The sequence below is a fragment of the Eublepharis macularius genome, chromosome 6, assembly GCF_028583425.1.
Source record: "Eublepharis macularius isolate TG4126 chromosome 6, MPM_Emac_v1.0, whole genome shotgun sequence".
Lineage (NCBI taxonomy): Eukaryota > Metazoa > Chordata > Lepidosauria > Squamata > Eublepharidae > Eublepharis > Eublepharis macularius.
In genome coordinates this window covers 1,569,546-1,594,444 of record NC_072795.1, presented here as the reverse complement: position 1 = coordinate 1,594,444, position 24,899 = coordinate 1,569,546, and the positions used below count along the sequence as shown (strand labels likewise).

The 24,899-nt window shown below is 49.9% G+C and overlaps 1 protein-coding gene and 1 long non-coding RNA gene across 2 annotated transcripts in view; both read left to right on the top strand.

Annotated features, from left to right (window-relative positions):
- Positions 1-987: 987 nt before the first annotated feature.
- Positions 988-2,679, top strand: LOC129331783 (uncharacterized). The gene is made up of 3 exons (XR_008597289.1): positions 988-1,140; positions 1,567-1,755; positions 2,608-2,679. It is a non-coding gene; the product is annotated as an uncharacterized LOC129331783 (long non-coding RNA).
- Positions 2,680-4,912: 2,233 nt separating this feature from the next.
- Positions 4,913-24,899, top strand: part of LOC129331947 (IgGFc-binding protein-like) — a 127,712-nt gene continuing 107,725 nt past the window's right edge. The window contains exons 1-13 of the mRNA XM_054982643.1: positions 4,913-8,291; positions 12,271-12,548; positions 14,872-15,134; positions 15,897-15,978; positions 19,405-19,467; positions 20,499-20,555; positions 21,141-21,290; positions 21,800-22,059; positions 22,148-22,229; positions 22,760-22,849; positions 23,488-23,729; positions 23,819-24,102; positions 24,189-24,466. Coding sequence (XP_054838618.1) covers positions 8,224-8,291; positions 12,271-12,548; positions 14,872-15,134; positions 15,897-15,978; positions 19,405-19,467; positions 20,499-20,555; positions 21,141-21,290; positions 21,800-22,059; positions 22,148-22,229; positions 22,760-22,849; positions 23,488-23,729; positions 23,819-24,102; positions 24,189-24,466 — 2,197 coding nt within the window. The 5' untranslated portion in view covers positions 4,913-8,223. The remainder of the gene's footprint in view (positions 8,292-12,270; positions 12,549-14,871; positions 15,135-15,896; positions 15,979-19,404; positions 19,468-20,498; positions 20,556-21,140; positions 21,291-21,799; positions 22,060-22,147; positions 22,230-22,759; positions 22,850-23,487; positions 23,730-23,818; positions 24,103-24,188; positions 24,467-24,899) is intronic.

The following is a 24,899-nucleotide window of genomic DNA, read 5'->3' as shown; positions in this document are numbered from 1 at the left end:
TTTGGACCACTAGAAAACCTACCTTAGGGCGGGACCGTGGGTTATGCCTAGATGAAAGCAAAGTGGGACGGGAAACGTGGTGAGGTGAGGAACTGGGTGAGAACCAGCAGGCGGGCTGGTTGGGACCAACCCCTTGGGTCTACTTTTGGCCATGTTTACATGACACCAAGCAGGGCGGATTCTCCAACTAAGCAAGCCCACCAGGGGGTGGGGGTCCCAGTGCATTGCAGGGGCTCAGCTCTCTTCCAACCATCTGAGGCATGAGAGGCACCTGGCATTACCTCCTGGACCCACACCACCGGCAGTGGGTCAGGCCCAGAAGGTGAGGACAGCAGGACTTTACTTTGGGTAGATTTGCCAACCTCCAGGTGAGGCCTGCAGATCTCTGGGAATTAAGGATGATCTACAGAATAGAGAGTTGGCAACCCGAGCTTGGGGTAACAAGATACCTTGATTCAGTTGTAATACTAAGATTTTTCTGTACCACTTAGGGTTTCTAGTTCCCCTGCCTGCAGCTGCTGCCCCCCACTGCTTACCCAGTCAGCAAGGAGGGGGCCCGGGGAACTGGCTGGCCATGTGTGCTCCACCCAGGAGGCATGTGGCCAAAATGGGGGCGGGGGTCATGCTCCTGCATTGCTTGAAAATGATGTCATTTCTGGCGTGACGTGGAAGTGACAGGTCGCACCAGGGGTTGATTTTAGAGAGTTGGCCCCCAGCATGACCCGTCTCTTCCACGTCATGCCAGAAATGACATTATTTTCGGGTGTGACAGGCGGGCACAGGCTAACTACCTCTTGCCCCCCCCCCCATTGACCCCAGAGGACTTGGCTCCCGTCTTTGGCCCTCAGAGGACTTGGCAATCTTGGCTGCATTTGCCCTACAGCCAGTAGAATTGCATCCATCCATTTTCACTTTCCAATCAAGAGTGTTTTGTTTTTCATGTATTTAAGGGAGTTACTCATTCTAAACGACTGATGGTCTGTTGATTCCGAGGATTGCCTGTTCCTGTCTTTGGAGCCCCACCCGACACTGTGTCTCTCCCGCCTGGCGTAGCTTAGATGGCTGGTCGTGGTCCTGCATCAGCGAGGGATATCTTGCCTGCCCGCCCAGTACTGCAAACATAGTTAGGGTTCAGCCAGGGTGAGTGATTGCTCTTTCTACCACACTATCAGTCCACATGAAGGGACGTGGGCAACTAGGCAATTCCCTGCCCCAAGGAACAAACAGGGGCGCCCATACCAGTATCTGTCTGCTTCCTCAGTGGGACAAATAGCAGCTCCCCAGGGGAAGTCAGGTCACAAAGACGGTGTGGGGGGGGAGGCTTAAACCCCTCCTGCCCTTGTGCCGTGGCCCCTGCCTGAACAGGGCCCCAGGTGCCTGCCTTGGATAGAAACACACACTCCATTCACAGGTGGCTCAAAGTCAGCCTGTGCGTTTCCATGGCAGAAGGGGGGATTTGAACCCAGGCCTCCAGAGTCCCAGCTCAACTTTCTAACCCACTGCACCAGACTGGTTGTCCTCTGGTTCAGCTGCTCTTCCCCATGCTAACATTCCCTTTCTCCAAAGAACTTCAAGAATTTAGCTGGGTGAAGATGCTGAGACGGCTCTGTCAAAGAGGCCCTTCCTTTCCCACAGAGGAGCTACAGTGCCAAGTGCCACTCGAGAAGAGGCCATCGTTCTTCAAGCAGCCAAGCCTGTAGCGTCGCTGCGCCCTCAGGTGCCCCCCAAAGGCTGCAAAGGGCAGAGCCAGCCAAGGTACAAGAGGCCCCTGGGCCTGGCAGCTCCTGGGCTTGTGCTAGGGTTGCCACGGTGTCCCCTTCCCCTCCTGGTGGGAGGGCAGGAACCCAGTGCTTACTTTCCCTGTGCTGGTGGGATTGTCCTTGCACACACGCGAAGTGCACACATGGCCCTGCACAGATGCGATGATGTCACTTCCAGGAAGTGACGTCATTGTGCAAAGCTGAGGAGCACGCACACGTGCTTCACAGCGGGCTGATTTCAGCCTGTTTGGGGCCCAAATTGGCCCACTGCAAAGGAGCATTCTTGGGGCGGCGTGATGACATCAGTGACATCAGTCCGCTGGTCCCGGGAGGGCGCCCAGGAGGCCCATTCCCTGCTTTCCCCTCCACCAGCCAGGTAAGCGGTGGGGGGGGGGAAAGGTGAGAGCGGGGGATCCCTCACTTGTGCCTGTGGGCTTGGCCGACGTCACTGTGTAAAGTGTCGCGTACATCAGGGGCAGGCGGGCCTTACTGGGACCTGCTGGAAACGTGGCGGGTGGGCTGCCGCTCTAGAGAGCTACTGGCTGGCAGGAGCCAGCTGAGCCCAGCAGCCCTGCAGTGCTGGCAGCGCCCCCGGCTGCTCGGGCTGTGGTGACAATGCCAATGGGGGTCGGTCATTGGGGGTCTGAGGTAATCGGTTTGGCCCCGAGGGGTGGAGTCAGTGGCACGAGGCAGGCGGAGGAGGAGGAGGCCGGTTGCTGGGGAGCGGAATAACAATTGATACGCTCTTGTCACCTTGAATGAGGTAACCAAATGTCGTATGTGAACAACATGACTTAAAGTGGTGTTTGTGTATTGTGTTTGGTTGGTGAGACTGGGATTGTCTTAGTTTTGCAGGGCTGTAATTCCCCAAGAAGAGGACAGAAGCCGGGGCTACAGCAGCTCCGAATTAATGAAAAAGGACTCACCACTTCGTGAAATGTTGAACTGTTTTAACTTTTCAAAAACATTGTTGATTTAAAGTTTTCTGTATGGTTGCACTTATGAGTTAGGATTTTTTTAAAAAAGTTGTATTTTATTAATTGTTAAACAGTTCAAAAAGAAAAAAAAGAAAAATTCTTCCTTAAAATTGTGTGGAAGTTACTCCCTAAGCCCCATAGAACCCATGAAAAGAGAAGTTACATCGGCTTGTCTCCACGGCCTGGCTCCAAGCGGAGCAGCCCCTGTAGTACGGCCAGCCCTGCGCAGCTTGCGCCTGGGCTTCCAAAACGGCCCGGTCCACCCCAGTGTACTGAGGGCACTGAGAGCGGGACCACAAGAGACGTCTGACACAGGTTGGACACTTGCCAGCTTCCCTCAAGTTTTGATGGGAAATGAGGGCAGCTTGGCAGAATGTTGGACAAGTGACAGTTGAAAAGTCCATTGGACAGCAGTCGGAGAGCCAAGCTGCGAGACCGGGACGCCTACATTTCCCACCAAAACTTGAGGGAAGCTGACTAGTGTCCAACCTGTGTCAGGCGTCACTTGTGGTCCCGCTCTGAGTCCAAACTCTGCATGCATTTCCCTCCCACGGCTGCCCGAGGGGTTCCCATCCACTTTCAGAGCCATCTTTGTCTCTAGGGTTACCAACTCCAGGTTGGGAAATCCTTGGGAGTGGAGCCTGGGAGTGGATTTGGGGGAGGGGAGGAAGTTCAGCAGGCATGTGATGCCGTAGAGTCCCCCCCCCACACACACAGCAGCCACTTCCTCCAGGGGACTGTTCTATGTAGTCTAGAGATCCTGGGTAATTCCAGGAGAACTCCAGGCCCTTCCTGGAGGTTGGCAACCCTACCTGCCCCATTCGATCAAATAACAGGAATGAAACAAGGAAATAAGTTGGAGGAGGGTGGAGTTACGTTGCAGGTTCTTGAGTAGCAAAGGGCACTTCACAGAAGGAAGATGCTGCCCTTTTTCAGCTGAGGGGAATTTCCCCTTCTATCTTCTAAGTCTGGTGATTCAAACTTGCCAACAAAGCAACATTGAATCAGTGCCCCAGATGTGCGTGCGCCTCTGAAACGCTAGCCTTGCAAAGGCCGTATTTATGCAGCTGTGTGCACTGCGGGATGAATGGGGGAGGGATGAGGCCATTAATAAAGTGGCAGGCTGGCCAAATCCGCCCCTTGTTAGATGACACGCAGAAAGGCTGAGATAAGAGTGGCAAGGGCCGTCGTCACATGGCCATAAATTTAGCGCCAAACTAGCGCCATCTCCCGCTGAATGCTCACCTTATTCCGGCTCTCTTGCGATTTCGCCATTCTCCCCAATTCACGCTTTGTGACTCTTTATGTTGTCTTTATCCGCTTCCATGTGAATGCCGTGGATCGTCTATGAACGCTTTGCAGCACCAAAACACTCACTCTCCCCGATCATCTGTCTCACCTAACACTGATTATCCTGCCCTACACTCCCACAAGCCTCAGCGCGACCCACAATTAAGCCTCAAAGTAATTTTTTTAAAAAAAACGTCAGCCTTATAGCGCTATAGCGCTATTCTGCCATGGGCAAGAAACCTCTGCTACCTATCACGGTTGGCTTTTGGGTTGGCCCAGCACAACACTGGTATAATAGAAGCGTGATATAGCGCAAATATGCGAAAAAAATTTTTTTTAAGGGGCAGGATTTTTAGGGCCCCGTTTCCAGAGGCACTTTGACAGACCGTCGAATTGCACTTTTCCCTTTTAATGTGACGCGCAAGCAGTTGTCAAAAGATGGGAGAATCCATTCTAATAACGATAAGAAACGATTTCTAGTGCAAAACTGACGAAATAAGGGCCCGTGTGACGACGGCCAAGGACTGCGGCACCCTAGTTGAGCCACAAAAATATTCTTTCCCATTTAAATGACTCATTTCCTCCAAAGAGTCCAGAGCAGCATTCATGGGCTGGGGGAGGGGGGGAGGGGGTGTAACACCATCTGGGGATAAAAGCAAAGGCGTGGGGAAGCAGCCCACCCAACGCACTTGGGTTTGGGCTGCCTGCTGGTGGGGAGAGGGTGCCCTGAGCCTGCTGGTGTGGGGAGGGCGGAATATAAATTGAATATAAATAAAATAAACTGAACAATTCAGCAAAAAAGGTTGAAGAACAAATATTCCTCCTAAAACAATCATCTTTTAATCATCACATACGATACGAATAACATACAGACCGAACTCACGTCAACTTTAGTAGTTTCCTTCAGTGCTTTTTTTCTGTTTGTTTGTTTCTAAGTGCTGGTCCTCATAGATAAGGTTGCATTGAATTTCACAGCCCCCCCCCCCTCAAGGTGCTGGTAGTCAGTGCTGGTGAGCACCAACACGAAAGAAAGACTTGGTCTCCTTTGGTGGTCTCTACAACGTGAAAATAGCATTTTCCATAAAATTCACAAAATAGATGTCCACAATCTAAACGTAATACAAATTTCACAACCAACTATCAAATGAAGCCCTTAAATGAATTCTTTCCTGGCATCACCCTAGAAAACTGTGACCTCTGCAGAATGAACTTTCAAACTCCTTAAAAGATCACATATTAACTCGTGCTTAGATGGCACGTATATATCCTAAGTGCCTCCAATTAAAACAGGAGTGGATTAAAAAATCGTGTCAGGGTTCAATACTGAGATCTAAGCCAGACAAGACACTTTTTTAAAATACAGGCCTGTTTTAATTGGAAGCATCTAGGATCTATCGTATATGAGGGCCATCCAAGTCCGTATGGGGCAATTCTCCCCCCCCCCATTGTTCTGTCTTATCTGGAGATAGTTTTGGGTGGCTAGCTGTGCTGGTTTGCAGCAGAACACCGGGATTCAAGACCAGCAGCACCTTAAAGCCCCGTGCGACTTCCAGGGCATAAGCCTTCAAGAGTCAAAGGGCAGTATCTGACAAAGAGAGTGTGGTGTGATTTTTGGGGGGGGGGTGTTGGATCTCTCCCTCGTGGGCGTACCCTCATGGATTTTATGGAGGGCCCAGGTGGCAATTCTCACACCCCCATAGTGGAAGCAAACACACCCCCACATACCACTTCCCAACCGGTCAGCTTTGGTTCGTTCCGTGGCTTTCCCCAGCCGGGGCAACCGCTTTAAGGGAGCCCTTTAGTCTCCTTCCCTTAAGGCACTTAACACTTACAATAATATGATGCTAAAAGAATAGAGTTTATTAGGTACAAAGAATAAAACCACAAAGCAAAGCAATTTACACACTTAACATAACACTTTAAAACAGAATACAACTTAACTTCTATACTCTAGATTAAAACATCACTTAACACTTAAACCTATGGATAACAGGCAATCTTAACACTCTAATACTTAACCTAAATCGTGACACAAAAAGACGAGGCCCCCCTTGGACTGTGCCTAGCCAGGGAGAGAGGCGTCCAAGCTGGAACCGCTCTAGCCACTGGCCAGGGCAGCAGCCAGGTTCTGGTGGCTGGTAGCCTCTTTTTAAGGTAGCCCATCGGGCTACGTGTCGTCACTGCTGGAGTGCTCCCATTGGCTACTGGTCCCGATTCAAGGGCTTCTGAAAGCGTACCTTTCCCCTTATCTGCTTTCTCTACGGGGCAGAGGCTTCCAGCAGCCCTTCAGCGTAGTCTGCAAAAAGCACAGGCTTTAGGCTATAAAAAATGCTGAATGAGCTCTGTGGGCACAGGCAGAGGACCTTGAGTGTCACAGGGTGTTAGTGTGTGCATTCCTTTGCTAACTTGCTTGTGTGGGAGACAGAGGAAATGAAAGTTAAGAGAAAGGGGGGTCAGAAGGAGTGGAGAGAAAAAAACCTCCGCTTTTGGAGTTTTAAAAGCCTTTTTCACATAGGTTTGGACGGAAAGCTGTTAATGGCCTGGGTCTTTCAGAGCCAAACTCTGAAATTCCCATGACAGAGAGCTTTGACTCGCGAAAGCTTTTCGCCCCAAAATCTTGTTAGTCTTTAAGGAGCTGCTGAACTCGAATTGTGGTTGCCAGTGGGGAGTCGGAGGCCCGGCACCTACCTTACTTTTCCCCAGCAAGCTCCCAGATTGTGCGATGACGTCACTTCTGGGAAGTGACATCATCACACGAGTTACGCGCCACCCTGGGAGCGCTCCCCAGGGGGCTGTATCGGCCCCAATTCTGGGCCAAATTGGGTGACTGTAGTGCGTGGCAGCGCACTATGCCACCTGGGAGCACCGCATCACCTGGAAGTGTACCACACCACCCGGGAGCATGTGCCAGGAGGCGCATCCCCCCCCCACACTTGCTGGCCAAGTAAGTGGAAGCAAGAGGTGGAGGGTGGGAGCAGGGGAGCCCCCACCCCGGGTGGGGGACTGGCATCCCTAACTCGAATCTTGTTTTATATAAGGATGCCCTAACTGGGTTCCCTAACTCGAATCTTGTTTTATAGAAGGATGCCCTAACTGGGATCCCTAACTCGAATCTTGTTTTATAGAAGGTTGTAAATAGCTTTTCAGCTACAGACTTTACTTGCCTCCTAGCATCTAGGCTTGTTGCCCACTGTCGCCTGATGAAATGAAGGAGGCAGGATTGCATGACAGCATCGTTGCTTCTAGTAAATACTGGAAGTGACGGGGGCACTCTAGCATTTTGCAAAAACTCCATTGTAAAACTATAGAGTCTGTGTAAATCCGATAGTGTCTAAAGACGGCACATCCAGTTTTTACCAGAAGTGATGTCAGTGTGCCAACACAACACTGGTGCTCTCGGCCTTGCCCCCAATTCCTCCCGTGGTTTGCCAGCTGCAGCTTGGCAACTCTGCCCACTGAATAATACTTTAAGAAGTTTGAAAGTTCATTTTGCAGCGGATATAGTTTTCAAGGAAAAGGTCTAAAAATTCTTTGACAAGGCTTTGTTTGATAGTTGGTTGTGAAATTGGTATCACAAGCAGGAGACCTGCAAGGACTTCGTGGGGGGGGGGGTCCTTTTCCTCTCTCCTCCTATTTTCTCTTTCCCTTCCCTGAAAGCCCCCATTGCCTCTTGCCTTTCCGATTTCTTTCCTTCTTCCCACTCACCAGCCAACCTACCTTTATCCATACCCCTGTCTCCAGCTTTCTCTCCCTGAGAAAACTCTGTGCAGCTCCAGCCACTAAGCTGGGCCAAGCTACACACTGCTGGATGCCAGGTTGACCCCAACCTGCAAGGATTTGCCATGGGAGGCTGACTTTTCCCTGCACTGTTTCCTCTTTTCCTCCTCTGGCAACCCCAGTATCCTCACCTTTCCATGTTTCCACCCACCCATCTGCCAACATTTTATCTGCCCCATCTTCAGCTATATTATTTATTTACTTCATATATACCCCACCTTTCTCTTGGTTGACAGCCACCTTTCCTGCCTATTCACACCTGGACAGGTACATTTTTATCACTGCCTCTGCTCCGCCCCTGCCACTCTTATAGGCAGCCCTGAGTAACTGTCATTCTCACTCATTCTTGACTTTGCAAAGGCAATGGATTAATAATATGCCTCCGGTATCAGGAAAAGCCCTGGGTTCATCTATGCAGAATGGGGACGCTGCAGTACCTCCCGCATTGTTTGGCTTTCTTGTGTCTCTCGGTGGCAGGTGCCAACAGGTAAGCGACTCTGAACTATCCCACCGCGTGTTTCAGCAGATTCTCTGCTGCCAATCATTCTTTGAACCTCTGGTCCTGGGAAGAGGAGGGGATTTCAGCTGTTGCTCTGATTCAGGCACATGAACTGCTTCTTGTCTGTTGCCTTCTTCTCCAGGAGTTTAGAAGAGACGCCTTCCCAGGGAAGCAACCTTCTGTTTGCTCTGAAAGAGTTATCTTAGAGTGGCTTTCTCTGATTTGTATGCAAAGCCATTTTACAGTCCAAACAACAGGATTGATCTCATTTCCTTCTCTCTCTGCTTTCCTTTTTACTGCTTTGGGGTCAGTGATCCAAAAGTTCTCAGTTTTTTTTTTTAAACTACATTGTGGGTGTATACTTATGGGTAACAAAGGAACGATGCATGGCTCATACCCCCCTCTGTGACTGAATGATTGACGTTATTTGTAGTCTGCCTTTCTCACTGAGACTCAAGCCAGATTACACAGTTATTACAAGAGATGTGCTCCTTAAAAGTAAAGGCGCTGATCAGAAGTCAGGCTCATGACGACTCCCCGGCCCACGAGTTCCTCCACCGCCTTGTCACGAGAGCCATTGCTGCCATTTCCCAGGTGGCAAATGGGCAGGTGCATGGAACCTGATTGTTTCTGGCAACTGACTTTGTTTTTAAAGGGTGCGTGTGAATTTTTTGTAAGTTAAAATTAAGTAAGAGATTTCAAGAGTGGTAGAGGACCACCTGTAGATTTCAGGAAGCCTTTCTGGTGCTCATTAAGTTTATTTTCCTCCTCCTTAAAAAGGGCACATAAGGGCTCCCGTACTGGAGTGGTACAGCAGGGAGTGCCTGAGCCCTGTAGATGTCAAAAACAGATGCAAGTAAAATAGTTAAACACTTTAAGGACAGCTGGTATAAACTGATTTCCTTTCATGTAAAAGAAGCGAGAGATTGCGAGTTCACTGCTGTTCACTGCCCTGGCCGCTTCCCTAATATGAGTGGCCCGATTTCCACTGTAGTGGAAATGGATTCCGAGATATCTGAAGCTCTTCCCCTGTTCAATGGAGTTACCGTGTACAGTCCAATTAAAGGGCCTCCAGCTTCGACCAAATACGATAATTTTGGACTTCTCAAAATTTAGGGAGAGCTTGTTCTTATCACAATAATTTAAGAAACGCATCAGCATCTTTTTCATCCCAACTTTTGAGAGTGAAAGGAGTACAGTGTCATCGGCATACAACAATAAGGGGATGTGTCTCATTTCCAATTTAGAGAAATGGCCATTGACAGAGCTCAAAAAGGGTGGCAAGTAAAATAAACCGTGAATGCTGGGAATGGTGCAGGCATGTTGTGCGTGAGAGAGCTGAACTGCACATCATACCAGCCCTTCGGGAACACTTTCTGGACCTGCTTTCTGCTGAGTCAGGCTGGGCCCATTTAGCCCTCGTGGCCTGCAGTGCAAGGGTTACTAGCACTTGTGGGTTTCCTCTTGCAATTGAAGAACCCCCTGGAAAGAACTTTCGAAGCCCACAACATTACCCTGCCTGGGATGGCACTACAGTTCCCTGCTCAGGTGCCCGGGTCTGCATTGGTTCCAGCCTCAGAAGCTCCACCATCATGGCATCGCCATGGGTAATGCTGCAGAATCCCCAGCCTGGGTAATGCTGCAGAATCCCCAGCCTGGGTAATGCTGCAGAGTCACCAGATAGACGAACATTTGGTGCGAACCAGGAAGGAAACTCTTCCAGCTCTACATCATCAGGTCCCTTGTCAAGATCCATTTCTTTCTCCCCAGACTCAAAGTCTGTTCAGAATCTGCAAGGTCTTTAAGTCTTTAATATATTGGGGGAAATCCATTTGTTAGTTTTTGGCACTGATTTTAATGGGAAACATATCCCCACTGGTAACATTTGTGTTTACTTGTCAAATGGGGTATAATTTTTAGCCACTGTACTCTTCAACTAAGGGATCCTCCATTTATCCAGCTTCCAGGCTGGGAAGAGAAAGCCTCCCAGTTCTAGAGGTAATTCAAATTCTCACATACTTACTTGACTGGGAGATAAAAATATTTCACACACCTCATTTGGAGTACTGAGTTCATTTTCGGGCACTGCAGTTGAAGAAGGATGTTGACAAGCTGGAATGTGTCCAGAGGAGGGCAACCAAGAGGGTGAGGGGTCTGGAGACCCAGTCCTAGGAGGAAAGGTTGAAGGACCTGGGCATGTTTAGCCCGGAGAGGAGGAGACTGAGAGGTGATATGATAACCATCCTCAAGTATTTGAAGGGCTGTCACGTAGAGAATGGAGCAGAGTTGTTTTCTGTCACACCGGGTTAAAATTAAAGCAAAAGAGTTTTCTGCTAAACATTAGGAAGAACTTCCTGAAGGTTAGAGGGGTCCCTCAGTGGAAGAGGCTTCCTCGGGAGGAGGTGGGCTCTCCTTCCTTGGAGGATTTTAAGCAGAGGCCAGGTGGCCACCTGGCAGCAATGCTGATTCTATGGCTCAATATGAATTTAGGCAGATTGTGAGAGGGAGGGCCGGAAGGGATGAGCTGGGGCCAGGCTCTCACGGCCCTTCATTACACGTCCAGGGTAATCCTGGTTGCCATTTTGGGGTCAGGAAGGAATTTTCCTCCAGGCCAGGGTTTTTGCCTTCCTCTGGGAATAGAGCAGGGGTCACCAGGGGAGGTGATCAGTTATGGTCCAAATTGGCTCATTTGCATGACTTGTTCTTCATTCTCCTTGCCTTTTCCCTTTACATTTCTCTTGCTCGTCCAACTCCTAGGCAGGACAATATTGCTCCTGGGTTCTATACAGCACCTAGCACACAGTGAACAATGAATAACGTTTCCTTGAATTCCTGTGGGTGATAATGCTACAAGTGGAATCAACAGTGCTGGGAAATCACCAAATCCAGTTCATCTGTGCTGTGGTGGATCCCTAGATACGGAACCCTCCCATCACCCCCCTTCCACCATCCAAGAAAGAAACTTTTTTTTCCAGGAATGGAGCAATAAAGTCCTTAGATTTCAGGTTGCAAAGAGCTGATAGACAGGAAAGAGATGCCCATTTGCCCACCCGCCAAGAAGGGGCAAGACAGATGGCTATTTGGATATCTTAAATTATGCCATAAAAAGTTTGGGGGTGCACACCTTGATTTGATTGAAGAAAGAGGCAAAGAAGCACAAGTGGGGACTCAAACCCAATTTCAGGACAGGTCAAAATGAAACCCTCCTAGCTGGGAGAGAAAGGGTTAAAAGGTCCGCTACACTGTGAGAATGTATGCAAGAAGCCAGGAAAGGGGAAGGAATGGAGTGACGTCCCTCCTGACCAGCCTCTATTGAAAGGCCCGGTGAGCTTGTGTCCATTCCACAGAAGAGACTGCCAAGGTAACGCTGGGGGTGGATTGTACAACTTGCTTAGCCCCATGTTCTTATTTCTTATCTTAGTTCTGTAACAACCTGTAATGTTTTGAGATCGTGTTTGCAGTGCCCTTGTGTTCTAATGAACTGAAACTGTATTTTAGTTAAGTAAAGATCTTTTTCCTTCCTGCGCAGATAGCAAGCAAAAAGGCAGAGCTTGAGTGATGACTCTACCCTGTACAGCAGGAGGGGAGAGCAACACACACACACACACAACTATTTATTTAAAACATTTGTGTGTCGCCTTTCTTTGCAAAATTGGGTCCCCAAGGAAACCTTCCCCACTACTTTGGGGGGTACTCTTGGGAGAGGAGAGTGAAGCAGACAGGGGTGGAGGATTGAGGTTTTACAGCACCTGTTTTACCATCTTTTAGGGTAAAGTCTGTTATTTAAAAAATGTTTGATTTTAAGGTATCTTCTGGGGATTTTTAAAATAAACTGTTGCACTACTGTTCTTTCTTGTGTTAAAAGTTGTTGCTATTCATAGATTTGTGAGCTGCTGCCTTTTGAGGCACGTTTAGCAGAAAGGTGTAACAAAGATACCTCAACCGTCCCCTTCACCTCCTTCTGCAGGGCTCAGCAAAGAGATTCTGTGCTCGGTGCCGCATCCTGGGCTCCCGGAACAGGTAAGGCACCTCTCCTTTGGCACCTGAGCCTTGGTTCCATGCAGCACCCCTTCTCACAAGGTCTCTGTGCTTTAGATTACCTGGCCAAGTGTGACTTCAACAACAACTCCCAGCCATTTTGTGACTGGACACAGACCTGTGGTACTAGCCAAGGAACGTGGATCCGGACCAAGCATGCTACGCCCACCCTTGGGACAGGCCCAGAGGGTGACTACCCGGATGGAAGTAAGTGCTATTAAAACGTCTGCCGAATATGTAAGAGGGAGGGGGACAAAGAGAAACTGCAGGGCGCCATTCACACAATCACACCAGTCCCCTTTAACCATTTTCAGATTCTTCTTCCAGCCCTTCTCCCTAGGCACGGGCACCATGATTGCAAGGGCTGTGTGTGCTTTGCCCAATGCAGTCCCCACCTTGCAGGGGCCTACTGGAAATTGGGAGGAGGAAACCAAGAGCCAGGTCTCAGCTAATACCCACTGAGCTTCTCCATCTGTTCTCCTCCCCACCGCCCAAGCTATTGCAGAAAGGTTGGGACTAGGTATTGGGTTTTAGTTAAGGCACGTTAACTAAACAAACTGCATGCAGAAAGCTCTCATCCAAGTTAGAGAACCAATAACTATTTATCTAAAGAAATATATTTACATAAGATTAGTGGAGAGATAGAACTAGTAACTGATCTAACTAGCTAGGATGGCTTTAGATTGATGAAAGTAGGCCATCTCTCTCAGAAGGAGACACCGTGCTGCCTCTCCTGGTGCATGCAGGGATGAAGAGAGAGGAAGGGGAGAGAAGGGGAGGAAGGAAGTTCCCCTGGCAGGAAGGGGACTGATAGCAGCCTATCTATCTAACTGATTCTATGGTTGTTGCCTTCCTTCTTCTCTGCTGGCCGTCGTAAAGGCCTGAGTAAGAGATGTTGCCAGTCCTTCTTCTAACACTAGGTTACTCACCAGCTGGAATGGCCCTATTTGGTGATGTCCTGGCATTGCTGGCAATGCAGTGATGTCACTTCTGGTAACACAGAGACATCACTTCCAGCACAACCCATTTTAACCATAGAGTTTTGAGCAAAAGCTAGAGCATCAGCTAGGGGTGTGCATTATGAAATTCCTGAGTCAAAAATACTTATCTTTTTCAGCCTACTTTGGAATATGCTGAGGAGGCCCTTATGATATATGTTAATATTGCATTTAAATTTAATATATTTTTTTACAAGGCTGTATTGTTGCTGCAGGCTTGAACTGGTTAATAGCCCTTCCCTTGCCCCATGGCACACCAGGGAATTTCTGCCCAGGACTTCTTCCTAAGCTGCTGTAGAATTCCTGCACGATGTTTTGGGGAAAGCCACAAGAATCAAACTGAGATCGCATCAGCCGTAGTCTGCAGCGTCTCTCTGCCCCCAAAAGTTTATGCCCAATTGCAGCATACTTTAAAACGAGAATTATGGCCGGTGGTCAAGTGGATTTCAGCCTTTCTTAGTATATTGGCAAGCCCCCCTCAATGTCAGCCAAGCTGGGGGAATCGAAGTAGCTTTGCATTCATCTGTACCGTTTTCTGTCACAAGAAGGCTGCAAGAAGTAACAACTTCATGTCAGGCTTCCAGCAGCAAAGAGACCTTTGGCCTCTGAGAATTTACAAGCAGATAAGAAGCACAAGAGGAAAGTGGGGAAAGACAAGAGAAGCAACGGCTCAGCTGGCGTGGTGTCAGGGTTAGCGTGTCAGACTAGGACCTGGGGCAAGCAGGTTCAGATTGCTGCCTGGATGGGGAAGCCTGCTGGGTGACCTTGGGCCAGTCTCTCCATCAAACCTACCTCAGAGGGTTGTTGTGCGGATGAGACAGAGGAGGGGAGAGTGATGTAACAAGATGCTTTGGGTCTAGGGTTGCCAGGCCTTGGACGAGCACCCCTGGCAGATTTGGGTGGGGTGGGGTACAAGGAGAGGAGTGCTGTGCGATGCATCAACGTCACTTCCAGGTGAAAATGCAAAAGTGCTATACAATGAGGGAATGGTCTTCAAATTGCAGTACCAGGAAGGAACAACGAGTCCAAAGAGACCATATATGGTCTTTTTGGACTGGTTGTTCCTTCTTGGTACTGAAAACGCAGAAGTGACATCAGTCCATCGAGTGCTCCAGGAGTCCCCCCAGACTCTAGGGTAGTGGTACCCTTCAATTTGCTAGGATTTCTGCTATTGTAGGGATTTTAATAATAACAACAACATTTGATTTATACACTGCCCTTCAGGACAACTTGACACCCACTCAGAGCAATTTACAAAGTGACCATCACCCTGTGAGGTGGGTGGGGCTGAGAGAGCTCCGAGAAGCTGTGACTGACCCAAGGTCACCCAGCTGGCTTCAAGCGGAGGAGGGGGGAATCAAACCTGAGCTGAACAACAGGAAGTAGGGCCCCTTTGCACTCTTCAGTATGTTTGATCCCAAGTGTGCGGTGATACTTCTGTGCAGTGTTTAGGAATCCTTTGCACTGGTCAATTCAGCCATGATGCCAAGCAGCGCCTTCCCCGGGGAAGCTGATGGCCTCTTCTCTTACAGGAGGGTATTTCATCTACCAAGAAGCCAGCAACCTTGTCCCATTCGACACCAACAGACTCGAAAGCCCAGAGCTGGTGGTATCGGGGGGAATCTGTGTTGACTTCTGGTACCACATGCTCGGCTTGGAGGACCGGAATGAACTGAACGTCATCGTCTTGGAGGAGACCGGGGAGTCCCTGGTGTGGAGTCGAAGGGGAAACCAGAGCTCCGCTTGGCTGTACGGATTCACTTCTGTGTATTTCCAGAGGGAGACACACATGAAGGTAATGTTGGTCTATAGAGACACACTACACTTTACAAGGCTGAAGCACGCCAACAACGCTGAGAGGGCCGGGTGGAATGCAAGTGGCTCTTTGATGTACTGATTCATTTTAAAACAATGTCTTCATAGACTTTCTGTGGATATAGTCCAGATGATGCAAAAAAAGCAGAGTTTCCCCCAAGTTTAAAGACATACACTAGGAGAAGCAATAGCCAAATTAATTCCCACACAGACTCTAATCTCAGTGTCTGCATGAGGAGGTGCCCCACAGCTGTGGCACCTCTGCACGGCGCAATAACAGAGCTAGGGCCCCACGAGAGGAAAGCGTTGTGCTTTTTAACACAAAAAGCATTTTCCTAGCCGAGGCTTCGGTAGCTTTGGAGCCTCGCTGCTCTCCTCATGTGACTACATGACCAGTGCTGGCTGCAAACCCAACAGAAGAGGCAGAGAGGGGCTTGGCATCCAAATGAGAACTCTGGGCAGTGCAGGATGGGCTCCTTAATCGCTTCCGCTTACAAACTCAGCTGAGGTGTGAAAATGCAGCCACCCAACAGGGCTTGTCGGTGGCTCCTAGAGCCAGCCTCCTCCTGTGATACAGGACGGGATGGATGGGGTGGTTCAGCAGGACTCTTCTTACGCTCTGATGTTCAGGTGTTTTTCCCTGTCACATCTCCTGCCGCAAATTAATCCATGCCGCAGGGTACAAGCTGTGGTCCCAGTTAATAAAAGACTCCGGCGACGTTCTGGTTTACTTCTGCACTAGGTCGCTTTTGAGGCTGTCCGAGGCTTAACGGAATACGGTGACACGGCTGTGGACAACGTGGCCGTCAGGCGCGGGCCTTGCAGTAAGTGACGCCTCCTCCCCCTCTGCAGTTTAGTGGCACTCAGAACAGGGCCGCTTTCTTTCCTGGTTTTGCCCTTGGACCGAAGAATCAGTATGACTTACAGGAAGATTTGTGCGTCTTCAAACAGCCCAGCTGTGTTCTCAGCGTGGATGGGGGGAGACTGACACTCAGGCAAGGTTCGGCCAGCCGTGTTGGGGAATACCACAAAGTGGGCTGCAGAGGGCAGGCTATGGGCCAGGGCGCCTGACCCCCTTGGTGTGGCACCGTCTGGCTCGAAGTCACCCATTCACTCGCGATCTGTTGACTCCTGCCAGCCCTCCGTTCACTGACTGAGTCTGGAAACTCGCGCCTCGTTCATGCAAGCCGTAGCCCCACAGGGTTCTTCCTGCAGGGACATCCACAGCACGGGAAAGAGCAAGTGAACAGTTCTGTGCATTCAGAAGAAGAGGCCAGGGAGGGGGAGGAGGTGTGCAAGACCCACGCTTTAAAAAACAGCCCGTGCTGTCCTTGGGAAGGGCCAGCTGCAAGCGTGACTTTTAATCCTGAAGAATCCCGGAGTCAGCATTTGCAGCCTGGGTTTGCACAACTGTGATGTTCCTGCTCCTTTGCCCCTGCCTGTCTCCTCCCTGAAAGCGAGCGCATCCCCCTTATCTTAGCAAACTGCTCTTTGAATTCAGAATCTGGCCTGATGCCCTGACTCTGCCCGTCTTTCAAAAACTGCAAACTATCGCTCTGCAAAGAAGAGTTCGTATTATCTTTTCCTAGAGCTTTTGAGGAAACAGCATTCTAGCAGACCCTTTGCCAAAGCTTTCCCCAAACTGTATTTAAATAAGCCGAGTCATACAAATCAGTCACATAAAACTAAGCAAATGCCTGCATAATGTATTTGGGCAGTGGGGGGGACGAGGACCTTGGGAATCCTGGGGGCAGGGGCTGGATTTTGTTGCCCAGGATATGAACAGCCCTTTAACAGTTCAGCTGACATTGCTTTTTGGATGAACAGGACTTAAGGTGCAGTGTTCCCGAGTTAGAACTGAGACGAGCACGCAGGCTCCAACTTGTGTGCACATGTCTGTAAGGCTCCTGCGCTTGTCCTTCTGAACAGACTCCTGACTGTCAAGAAGTAGCCTTCATCAGATTTCTCCCCAAAGCATCTGAACCGAAGTCATTGTCCTCTGCCCCTCCCCAGAAGTGCCCTGCTGATGAACAAGCTAGTTAATCAATACAGGCTGTGATTCATTGCTCCAGGACCCAGCCTGAGCCATCGTCAGCAATCCTAGCTGGATTTTGCCCCCACGGGAAAAAGCTGATGCATTTCTGGGAATGAGCAAAGCGATTCCAGAGGGTGGTTCCATGCTGCCTTGTGAGGCCTCGGAATAGATAAAAGAGGAAGTTATCTAGAACACACACCCTGGAGACAAAGGGGAAGGGCACAGGAGCCCCCGAGGGCTCTTGCGTGTCTCCAGGTCATTTCCAAGGAGAATTTCCGGGTGGATTGTGCCTATAATATTTTACAATGGTTCTCTGATATAGTTAGGGTTGCCACACTTTCTGTCTCATTAGTTAGACAAAAAAAAAAAGGTTTCAATGAGAGTAATTCCGTTGAAATCAATAGGATTTACCTCTGTCTAGCCACAGCTAGGTTGCCCAATACACTCAATGAATCTGCTGTAAAACTGGCTATCGTCTTTGATCTATTACCACATGATTGCTACTTTGTCTGCAGGAAAATGCTTCAGAGTTGTATTTAAAAATCACAAGCCAGTGTTCAAAATCTTGGTACAGAATTCTCACATATAATAACAACAACAGTGTGCTTATATACCACCCTTTGGGACAGATTAGTGCGGCACTCAGAGTGGTGAACAAGGTCAGTGTTATTATTATCCCCACAATGCAGCTGGGGGGCTGGGCTGGGAGGAGTGGCTGACCCAAGGCCGCCTGCTGAGCTCATGGCGGTGGTGGGATTCGAACCAGCAGAGGGCTGATTCGCAGTCCAACCACTTAAACACTATGTGACAGCAGTTCACTTTTAAAACGATTCCATACTTACTTAAATAGTTATTCTCCTGTTTTCTCACTGGACCAACACAAAACAACTTGACAGCAAGATTCGGGTCCAGTAGCATCTTAAAGACCAACTAGATTTCCAGGGCAGGAGCTTTCGAGAGTCAGAGCTCCCTTCATCTTACGCTGGAAATCTAGTCGGTCTTTAAGGTGCTCCCAGGCCTGAGTCTTGATCTTCTACTGCAGACCAACACGGCTACGCATCTGAAGCAGAAGGGGGAAAAATACAATTTAAATAAAATAAAGGGGGCGGGGAAGCAGCTATATCTTGACCCAGTCTTGGATGCTGTGGGGAAGTTTGCCCAAGAAGACTGAGTGGATGCCATGGACGAAGAGCCAACGGGCATGCCCAAGCTTTATACCTGGAAACAGAAGGGCAGAACAAAAATGTCTTCTCAGATGTTACAGTTGGCAAGAGCGTTCAACCCTCCTAGCTCACATTCCTATTTTGACCACCTGAAATCTTAAGACTACCTAAAGGCTCGCAAGGTTTTTGGCTCTGAAGTTAGCTTTTACTTTCTTAAGTTGTTTTGTAGCATAGTCCTCTCTTTGAACAAGTTGCCACACAATCAGGTTTGCAACTTTAATGATATCCACAGAGATGACCTTCTTGGGGCACCTCTGAAGGGGAGAATTGAATCAACTGCTCTCTAAACTCATCTGGAAACCGTTGCTGGAGGAAATGTAAACAGCCAGACCAGTCCTGCAATCGCCAGCCTTCTGCAAGGTCACAAATTGTTCAGCAGGTGCTAGAAGATACTCTTCAGTGAGGAATAGACTTCTGCCCTAAAACTGTAGAAGAAGATTCTCTGGATTTATATGGGGACGGATGATTTGGCCAAGGGACCCTTCATCGCTCACACTGTTACTTTGTAGTAAAGAGTCCAGTAGCACCTTTAAGACTAACCAACTTTATGGTGGCATAAGCTTTCGAGAGCCACAGCTCTCTTTGTCAGATGCATTTGACAAAGAGAGCCGTGGTTCTCTAAAGCTGACGATGCATCTGATAAAGAGCTGTGATTCTCAAAAGCTGATGATGCATCTGACGAAGAAAGCTGTGGTTCTTGAAAGCTGACAATGCATTTGACGAAGAGAGCTGTGGTTCTTGAAAGCTGATGATGCATCTGATGAAGAGAACTGTGATTCTCAAAAGCTGACGATGCATTTGACGAGGAGAGCTGTGATTCTCGAAAGCTGATGATGCATCTGATGAAGAGAGCTGTGGTTCTCAAAAGCTTATGCTACCAATAAAGTTGGTTTGTCTGAAAGGTGCTACTGGACTCTTTACTATTGTGCAACCACAGACTAAGATGGCTAACTCCTCTGGATCTATGACTGTTGCTTTATTCCATCTTCTAGCTGGCTCCGGTTCCACATCCACACCATCAGCATCAACGAGCCCAACAGAACTTCCAGTGGGAGGTAAGCAAAACCAGCCCTAAGAGAAATCCATGTAATCACCCAGATTAATTTAAAATGTGTTGAAATAAAATTGAACATCAACTACTAGATAAAAGGTGAGCCGTATTGGCAACAACTCACCTTTTATCCTGGTGCAGGCGCTGTCTTGGCAAGCCTCTGCGGCCTCAGACGGGCCCGCAGCAAGTCAGCCGGCGTGGGGCAGGCACGGCTGCCCTGCCCTGCCGCCTCCAAAGCTTCGATCGGGGCGGGGGTTGCGCGGTGACGGGCATGCCCAGCTCACCTCTGCTGCCCCCCCCCCTAAAATGCACAGGCTCGATTCCCCCCTGTTTGAGGCCGAATCAGGCCAGTGTGGGGCGCAGGAACGCTGCTGGGAAAGTGTGATGGGCCCTGGAGTGCTACTGCGATCCGCACTGGTCCGATTTCTGCCCATCTGGGGCCAGCTTGGACCAGTGTGCGACACAGGAACGCTGCAAGGGCAGTGCGACGGACCCTAGAGCGCTCCTGCACTCTGCACCGACCCGATTCCCACCTGTTTGAGGCCGAAATTGGCCCGCTGCAGAGTACAGGAACGCTTCTCGGGCAGAGCGTTCCCTCACAAGGCCACACGAGAGCCTGCTGTATTGTTAAACGGGCGTTGTTGCTAGTAATATATAAAAGCCCCTTTAGCCATCACGTTATACCATTATGTCTAAGAGGAATAAGATAAAAAAAATTAACTCACTGAAATTATGCTATTACAAACCAATTACTATCATTCTTATACATATAACAAGGCTTCCATTATTACCTTTTCAAATGCAACAACTTTATTCTGAAATTTAGGGGTGGCTGCCAATTTTGATCACATACATATTATGATAAATATATATATATATATATATATATATCACCACATTTTTTACAAGCAGCTTATCCATCAGTATTTTTTGCCACCATGTTGCCTTCAAAGTCTCCCAATGGCACCTTCAGTGAAATTTTGGTAAAAAGCAAGTTAAATTGTTCAGCTGACCCCTATTTCCTTGTCTAATTAGCTCCTTCTACCCTCCCCACCGTGGCAACCACTCCCTACCTCTCCACTCCTGAGTCAGGTAAGCGAACTAGACAAAGACAGTCCAGAGATGGGCCAGGGTGTGCTGCATGCAGAGGTGGGGGCAGACCTCTGGGCAAAGGGTGCCACCTCCACGACACCCATCCAGCCAAGGACTGATCGGCAAACTCGGGGGCACAGAAGTCTTCTTTGATAGCAAAGGGACCGTAGAAAGTGCTGGGCTGCAAAACAGTGGGAGGGGGCGCCCATGCCAACATGGGCTATCTAGCGGCACTTTGCTTTATAGAGGAGGCACAGCTAGCATGGAGGAGGCAGCAGGAGGGGGGGCGGAGAAGCACAGGCTGAGGGCTCGATAGGAAGACTAGCCAACCAAATCAGAACATGGAGTTCTTCCCACAGTGTGGAAGACAGAGACAATCAAGTAACACTGGAACAGGCAGGCTGTGATGGCGCAGCAGTAGCTGTTCAGTCCCAGGAAGAGGCAGAGGGAGGCTGCATTGGGCCCTCTTCTGTTCCACCATTTAAAGAAAGCGGCACCACACCATGTTGCCTCGGAGAGGCCTCAACCAATCAGGAATCAGGTTGCTGTGAACACATGTCCATCTCTTTCCTCTTGCGCTGACAGGGCCTCCGACTACATGCGACTTCTCCTGCTCATTTGATGTCGACTTCTGCTCCTGGACGCAGTCGGACTCCGACAGCTTTGACTGGACACGACAAAAGGGCCCGACACCCTCGTCCACCACGGGCCCCTCCTACGACCACACCACAGGAGGTATCGAGTCATATCCAGGAGAGGAAGCGGTGAAGAACATCTTGTGGCTTGAGGGGCAATCCTTCTGCTCGGGCCCCATCAGCAAAAAGGCCGGGCCCCTCTGTAAAATACCAGTGCTCTGACTGGACATTTCAAACCAAGTGGGAAGGGAGAGAGTAACAAAAGGCAGAGCTGCAAGGGGCCCATCATTGTCCCCCCTGCCTCAGTTCTAGGCCCTCGTTGAATCTGGGCTGGATCCTTAGGCTGACCATTGCGTTGCTCTGCTGAGCCGATCTCTGGCTGACCGGCTGTAGTTTCAGTGCAGAATCTGCCTTTGGAAATCTCACCTTAAGAAGGCTTAGGCAATGCAAAAGAATTAAATACTTCTAAAGCAAGAGAACGGCAGTTTTTGACGTGCTCCTAAAGGGCCGTTCCATATGTGTCCGAGTCATGTTGCCAGCCTACAGCCCAGAGATGATGGGGGGTGAGGTGTCCCTGCGTGTCCTAAGTAGCATTGTGGTCTATTTTAGGGGGGTATTACATCTACCTGAAGGGCACCGATGCAAACCCAGGGGACGTGGCACACCTGGTCAGCCCCACGTGCACCTCCCATGGACCCCACTGTTTCCGCTTCTGGTATCACATGTATGGAGTGGCTCGCACGATGGCTCTGCGTGTTTATGTGGTGCCCAGTGGCTCAGCACCCATTCTGCTCTGGTCTCAGATGGGCAACCAAGGGGACAGATGGCGGAAGGCGGAAGTCAGCGTGCCTCACAGAGGAAGGGTGCAGGTAATGCAAACTAGGGCAGGCTGTTCACAAGTGGTAGCACAAGCCACACGTTCCTATGCAGCTCTGCTGGAATACTCTCTTTCCCCAGATCCTGCTGGAAGGCGTGCGGGGGGAAGACTTCCGCAGCGATATTGCTGTGGATGACATCTCTTTCACCAGCGGGTGCTCAGGTAAGACTCGGAGTATACTGATGGGCTTGCTCTTTGTGGGAGCGGGTTGTCGGGAAGGCAGCTCCACAGTGGCCCATGACCGGATGTCCCTGCTACATTCTCCAGTCCTCAGAGCTGCCTCTATGGGAGCCACAAGTAGCTCAAAGCCCAGTGGCAGTTTTCCGAGTGTTGGGATGGAGGGAGATATCTGGGGCACATCTCAGGATTGCTCCCGTAGTCGTTCAGGCAGAGTTCCCATGATGGTCTTCGATTAAGCTTAAGGGAATTTAGGGGAGCCCAACAAGCCCCGGACAGACCAGCCATGCACCAACCCTGAACATGCAGGGTACAGAGACGCCTTCAAGGATTCACTTTCCCTGGGGATCTTCTGCCACAGCCCTCACCTCAAACCCCTTTAGGCAGTGGAGAAAAGACTCTCTCTCTGGAAGAGTGTGTCTGTGTGTGAGTTTGTGTGTGCTGTTGTTGTTTTCTCTGACTCTGGGGGTGCTATCAGCCCAAATAAAAGAAGAGATGCCGTTCTTTTCCTACAGAAACCACACCACCCGGGACAACCACCACTACCACGCCCACCACAAGCACACCTGCCCCCATCACGAGCACCTCTGCCCCAATCACTTTGGGTGAGTATGCCCAGCATCCTCAGGTATCGCGCTTCCCAGTCCTTTTCAGTCCCTCTTTCAAGATTCATGGGCTGAGCAATGAAGACTAAGCAACCCATGGGGGGGGGGGCTCTCCCAGGCGAGGAAATGGCTTGATGGTCCTGCTAGACGACAGGTGAGGCATCCCATTTCTTCCAAGAGATTTGGGAGGAATCCCAGTTCTTGGACCTTTTCCCTACAAAAAGCATCCTTTACAAATTCGTTTAGTTTCCCAAGGGCATGGGGTGTATAAGGTTTCGGGGACAAATAAGTTCGAAATACCATCTTTCCATCCGAGCTGTTTTGGATGCTAGAGTCAGTGGTGTAGCAGTGGTAGAGAGAGTCTGTCCTGATTATGCCACCCACCTACCCGATTATGCCACCAACCTCCCACTGCTGGGGCTGCCGGATACTCTCACGCTAGAGGTTCTCCTGTTTTAAAGCTTTTAAAGGATGACTTCAGTGATCTTCTCCAAGGGAAGTCTGGAACTGCAAAGGAGGCCTGGTGTGAGGGGTTGGGTTGAGATCTAAAAAGGTTTAGCCAAGCCGCAGACTGGATTTCTCCTTCTTTGCAAAGCGGCCAGCTGGAGCCTTCCTCTGACTTCCTTCCTCTCCCACAGGATACTGTACGGTGTCAGGAGACCCACATTACTACACCTTTGACAAGCAAACCCACCACTTCATGGGCAACTGCACGTACACCTTGTCCCGGCTGTGTGACCAGAACGCTTCCCTGCCCTATTTCAATGTGGAAGCAGCCAACGAGTACCGCTGGGGAAACACACGGGTGTCCTACGTCCAAAGCGTGGCTGTGGATGTGCACGGGGTGCGGATCCTGTTGGAGAAGGAAGGAGCAGTGCAGGTAAGTGTTGGAGGTAGGTGAGAATGAATGACAAGCAAGGATACCGGTAGCAACAGCCATCCAAAGCCCATGTCTGATTCTGTCTCCAGGTGAACGGGAAACGGGAAGTTGTGCCCAGCACACCGATTCATGGCGTACAGATCTCATCCAGCGGCTTCTACACGGTGGTCTCTACAGACTTCGGACTGAGAGTCAAGTTTGACGGAGACCACCAAGTGGAGGTGACGCTCCCAAGTCCTTACAAGGGTCGTGTTTGCGGGTTGTGCGGGAACTACAATGGGAACCCCCGAGATGATTTCCTGAACCCTGGTGGAGAGCTGGAGCCAGATTCCACCAGCCTGGGGAACAGCTGGCAAGTTTCCAACCTCACCAGGTCAGTCCTATGCCTTGCAGCTGCCGGTATTGTTCTTAACACATTGACGGTCAATTCATCCAGCAACCTGGAGTTTTGTCTCTCAGTTGTTCTTCAGGCACAGGCTCCGATCCCGCCTGCACTGAGGACGAGAAGCAAGTCGCCCAGAGCAGCACCTTCTGTGGACTCATCACGGATGCGGCAGGACCCTTCAGACATTGCCACGGCACCTTGGACCCCGTCGCACACTTTAGCAGCTGCATTTATGATCAGTGCGAGCTGCACCTGGATCGTGATTCCCTTTGCAAGAGTCTCCAGTCCTACGCAGACGCCTGCCGGTCACTGGGGATCCGTGTCGAATCCTGGAGGAATGAAACTTTCTGTCGTAAGTTCCGAGGAACCACCAGCGCAGAGGCATTGTTGACAGAAGGGGCTGTACAGATGGGACAGGGAGGAAGCCAAGCTGAGCCAAGATAGTTGAGAGGGGCAGGTGCTTTTCATCAAGGTTGTCCCCCAGCCACCCAAGCAAAAGGGCCTGTCGAATACTTGTGTAAGCCAGAGAGGTTTAAACCAGGGCTGAGAAGAACATGGAGGCACATTTCAAAAGTTCTTTGCCCCGTTAAAATTCTCCCTTGGGGATTTGGGATGGATTGACTGCTGTAAGGCTCAACAGCGTTCCTTCTGAGCAAAGAAGCTGATGCCGCTGCCCAGCAATGGGGATCCACCTTCTAGTCTCCATAGCACTTGAGAGCGAGTGGAAAGGCGTGATGTTCATTTGCCGTCAGGCACGTCATCACTTAAAAAGAGGACTGGCTGCT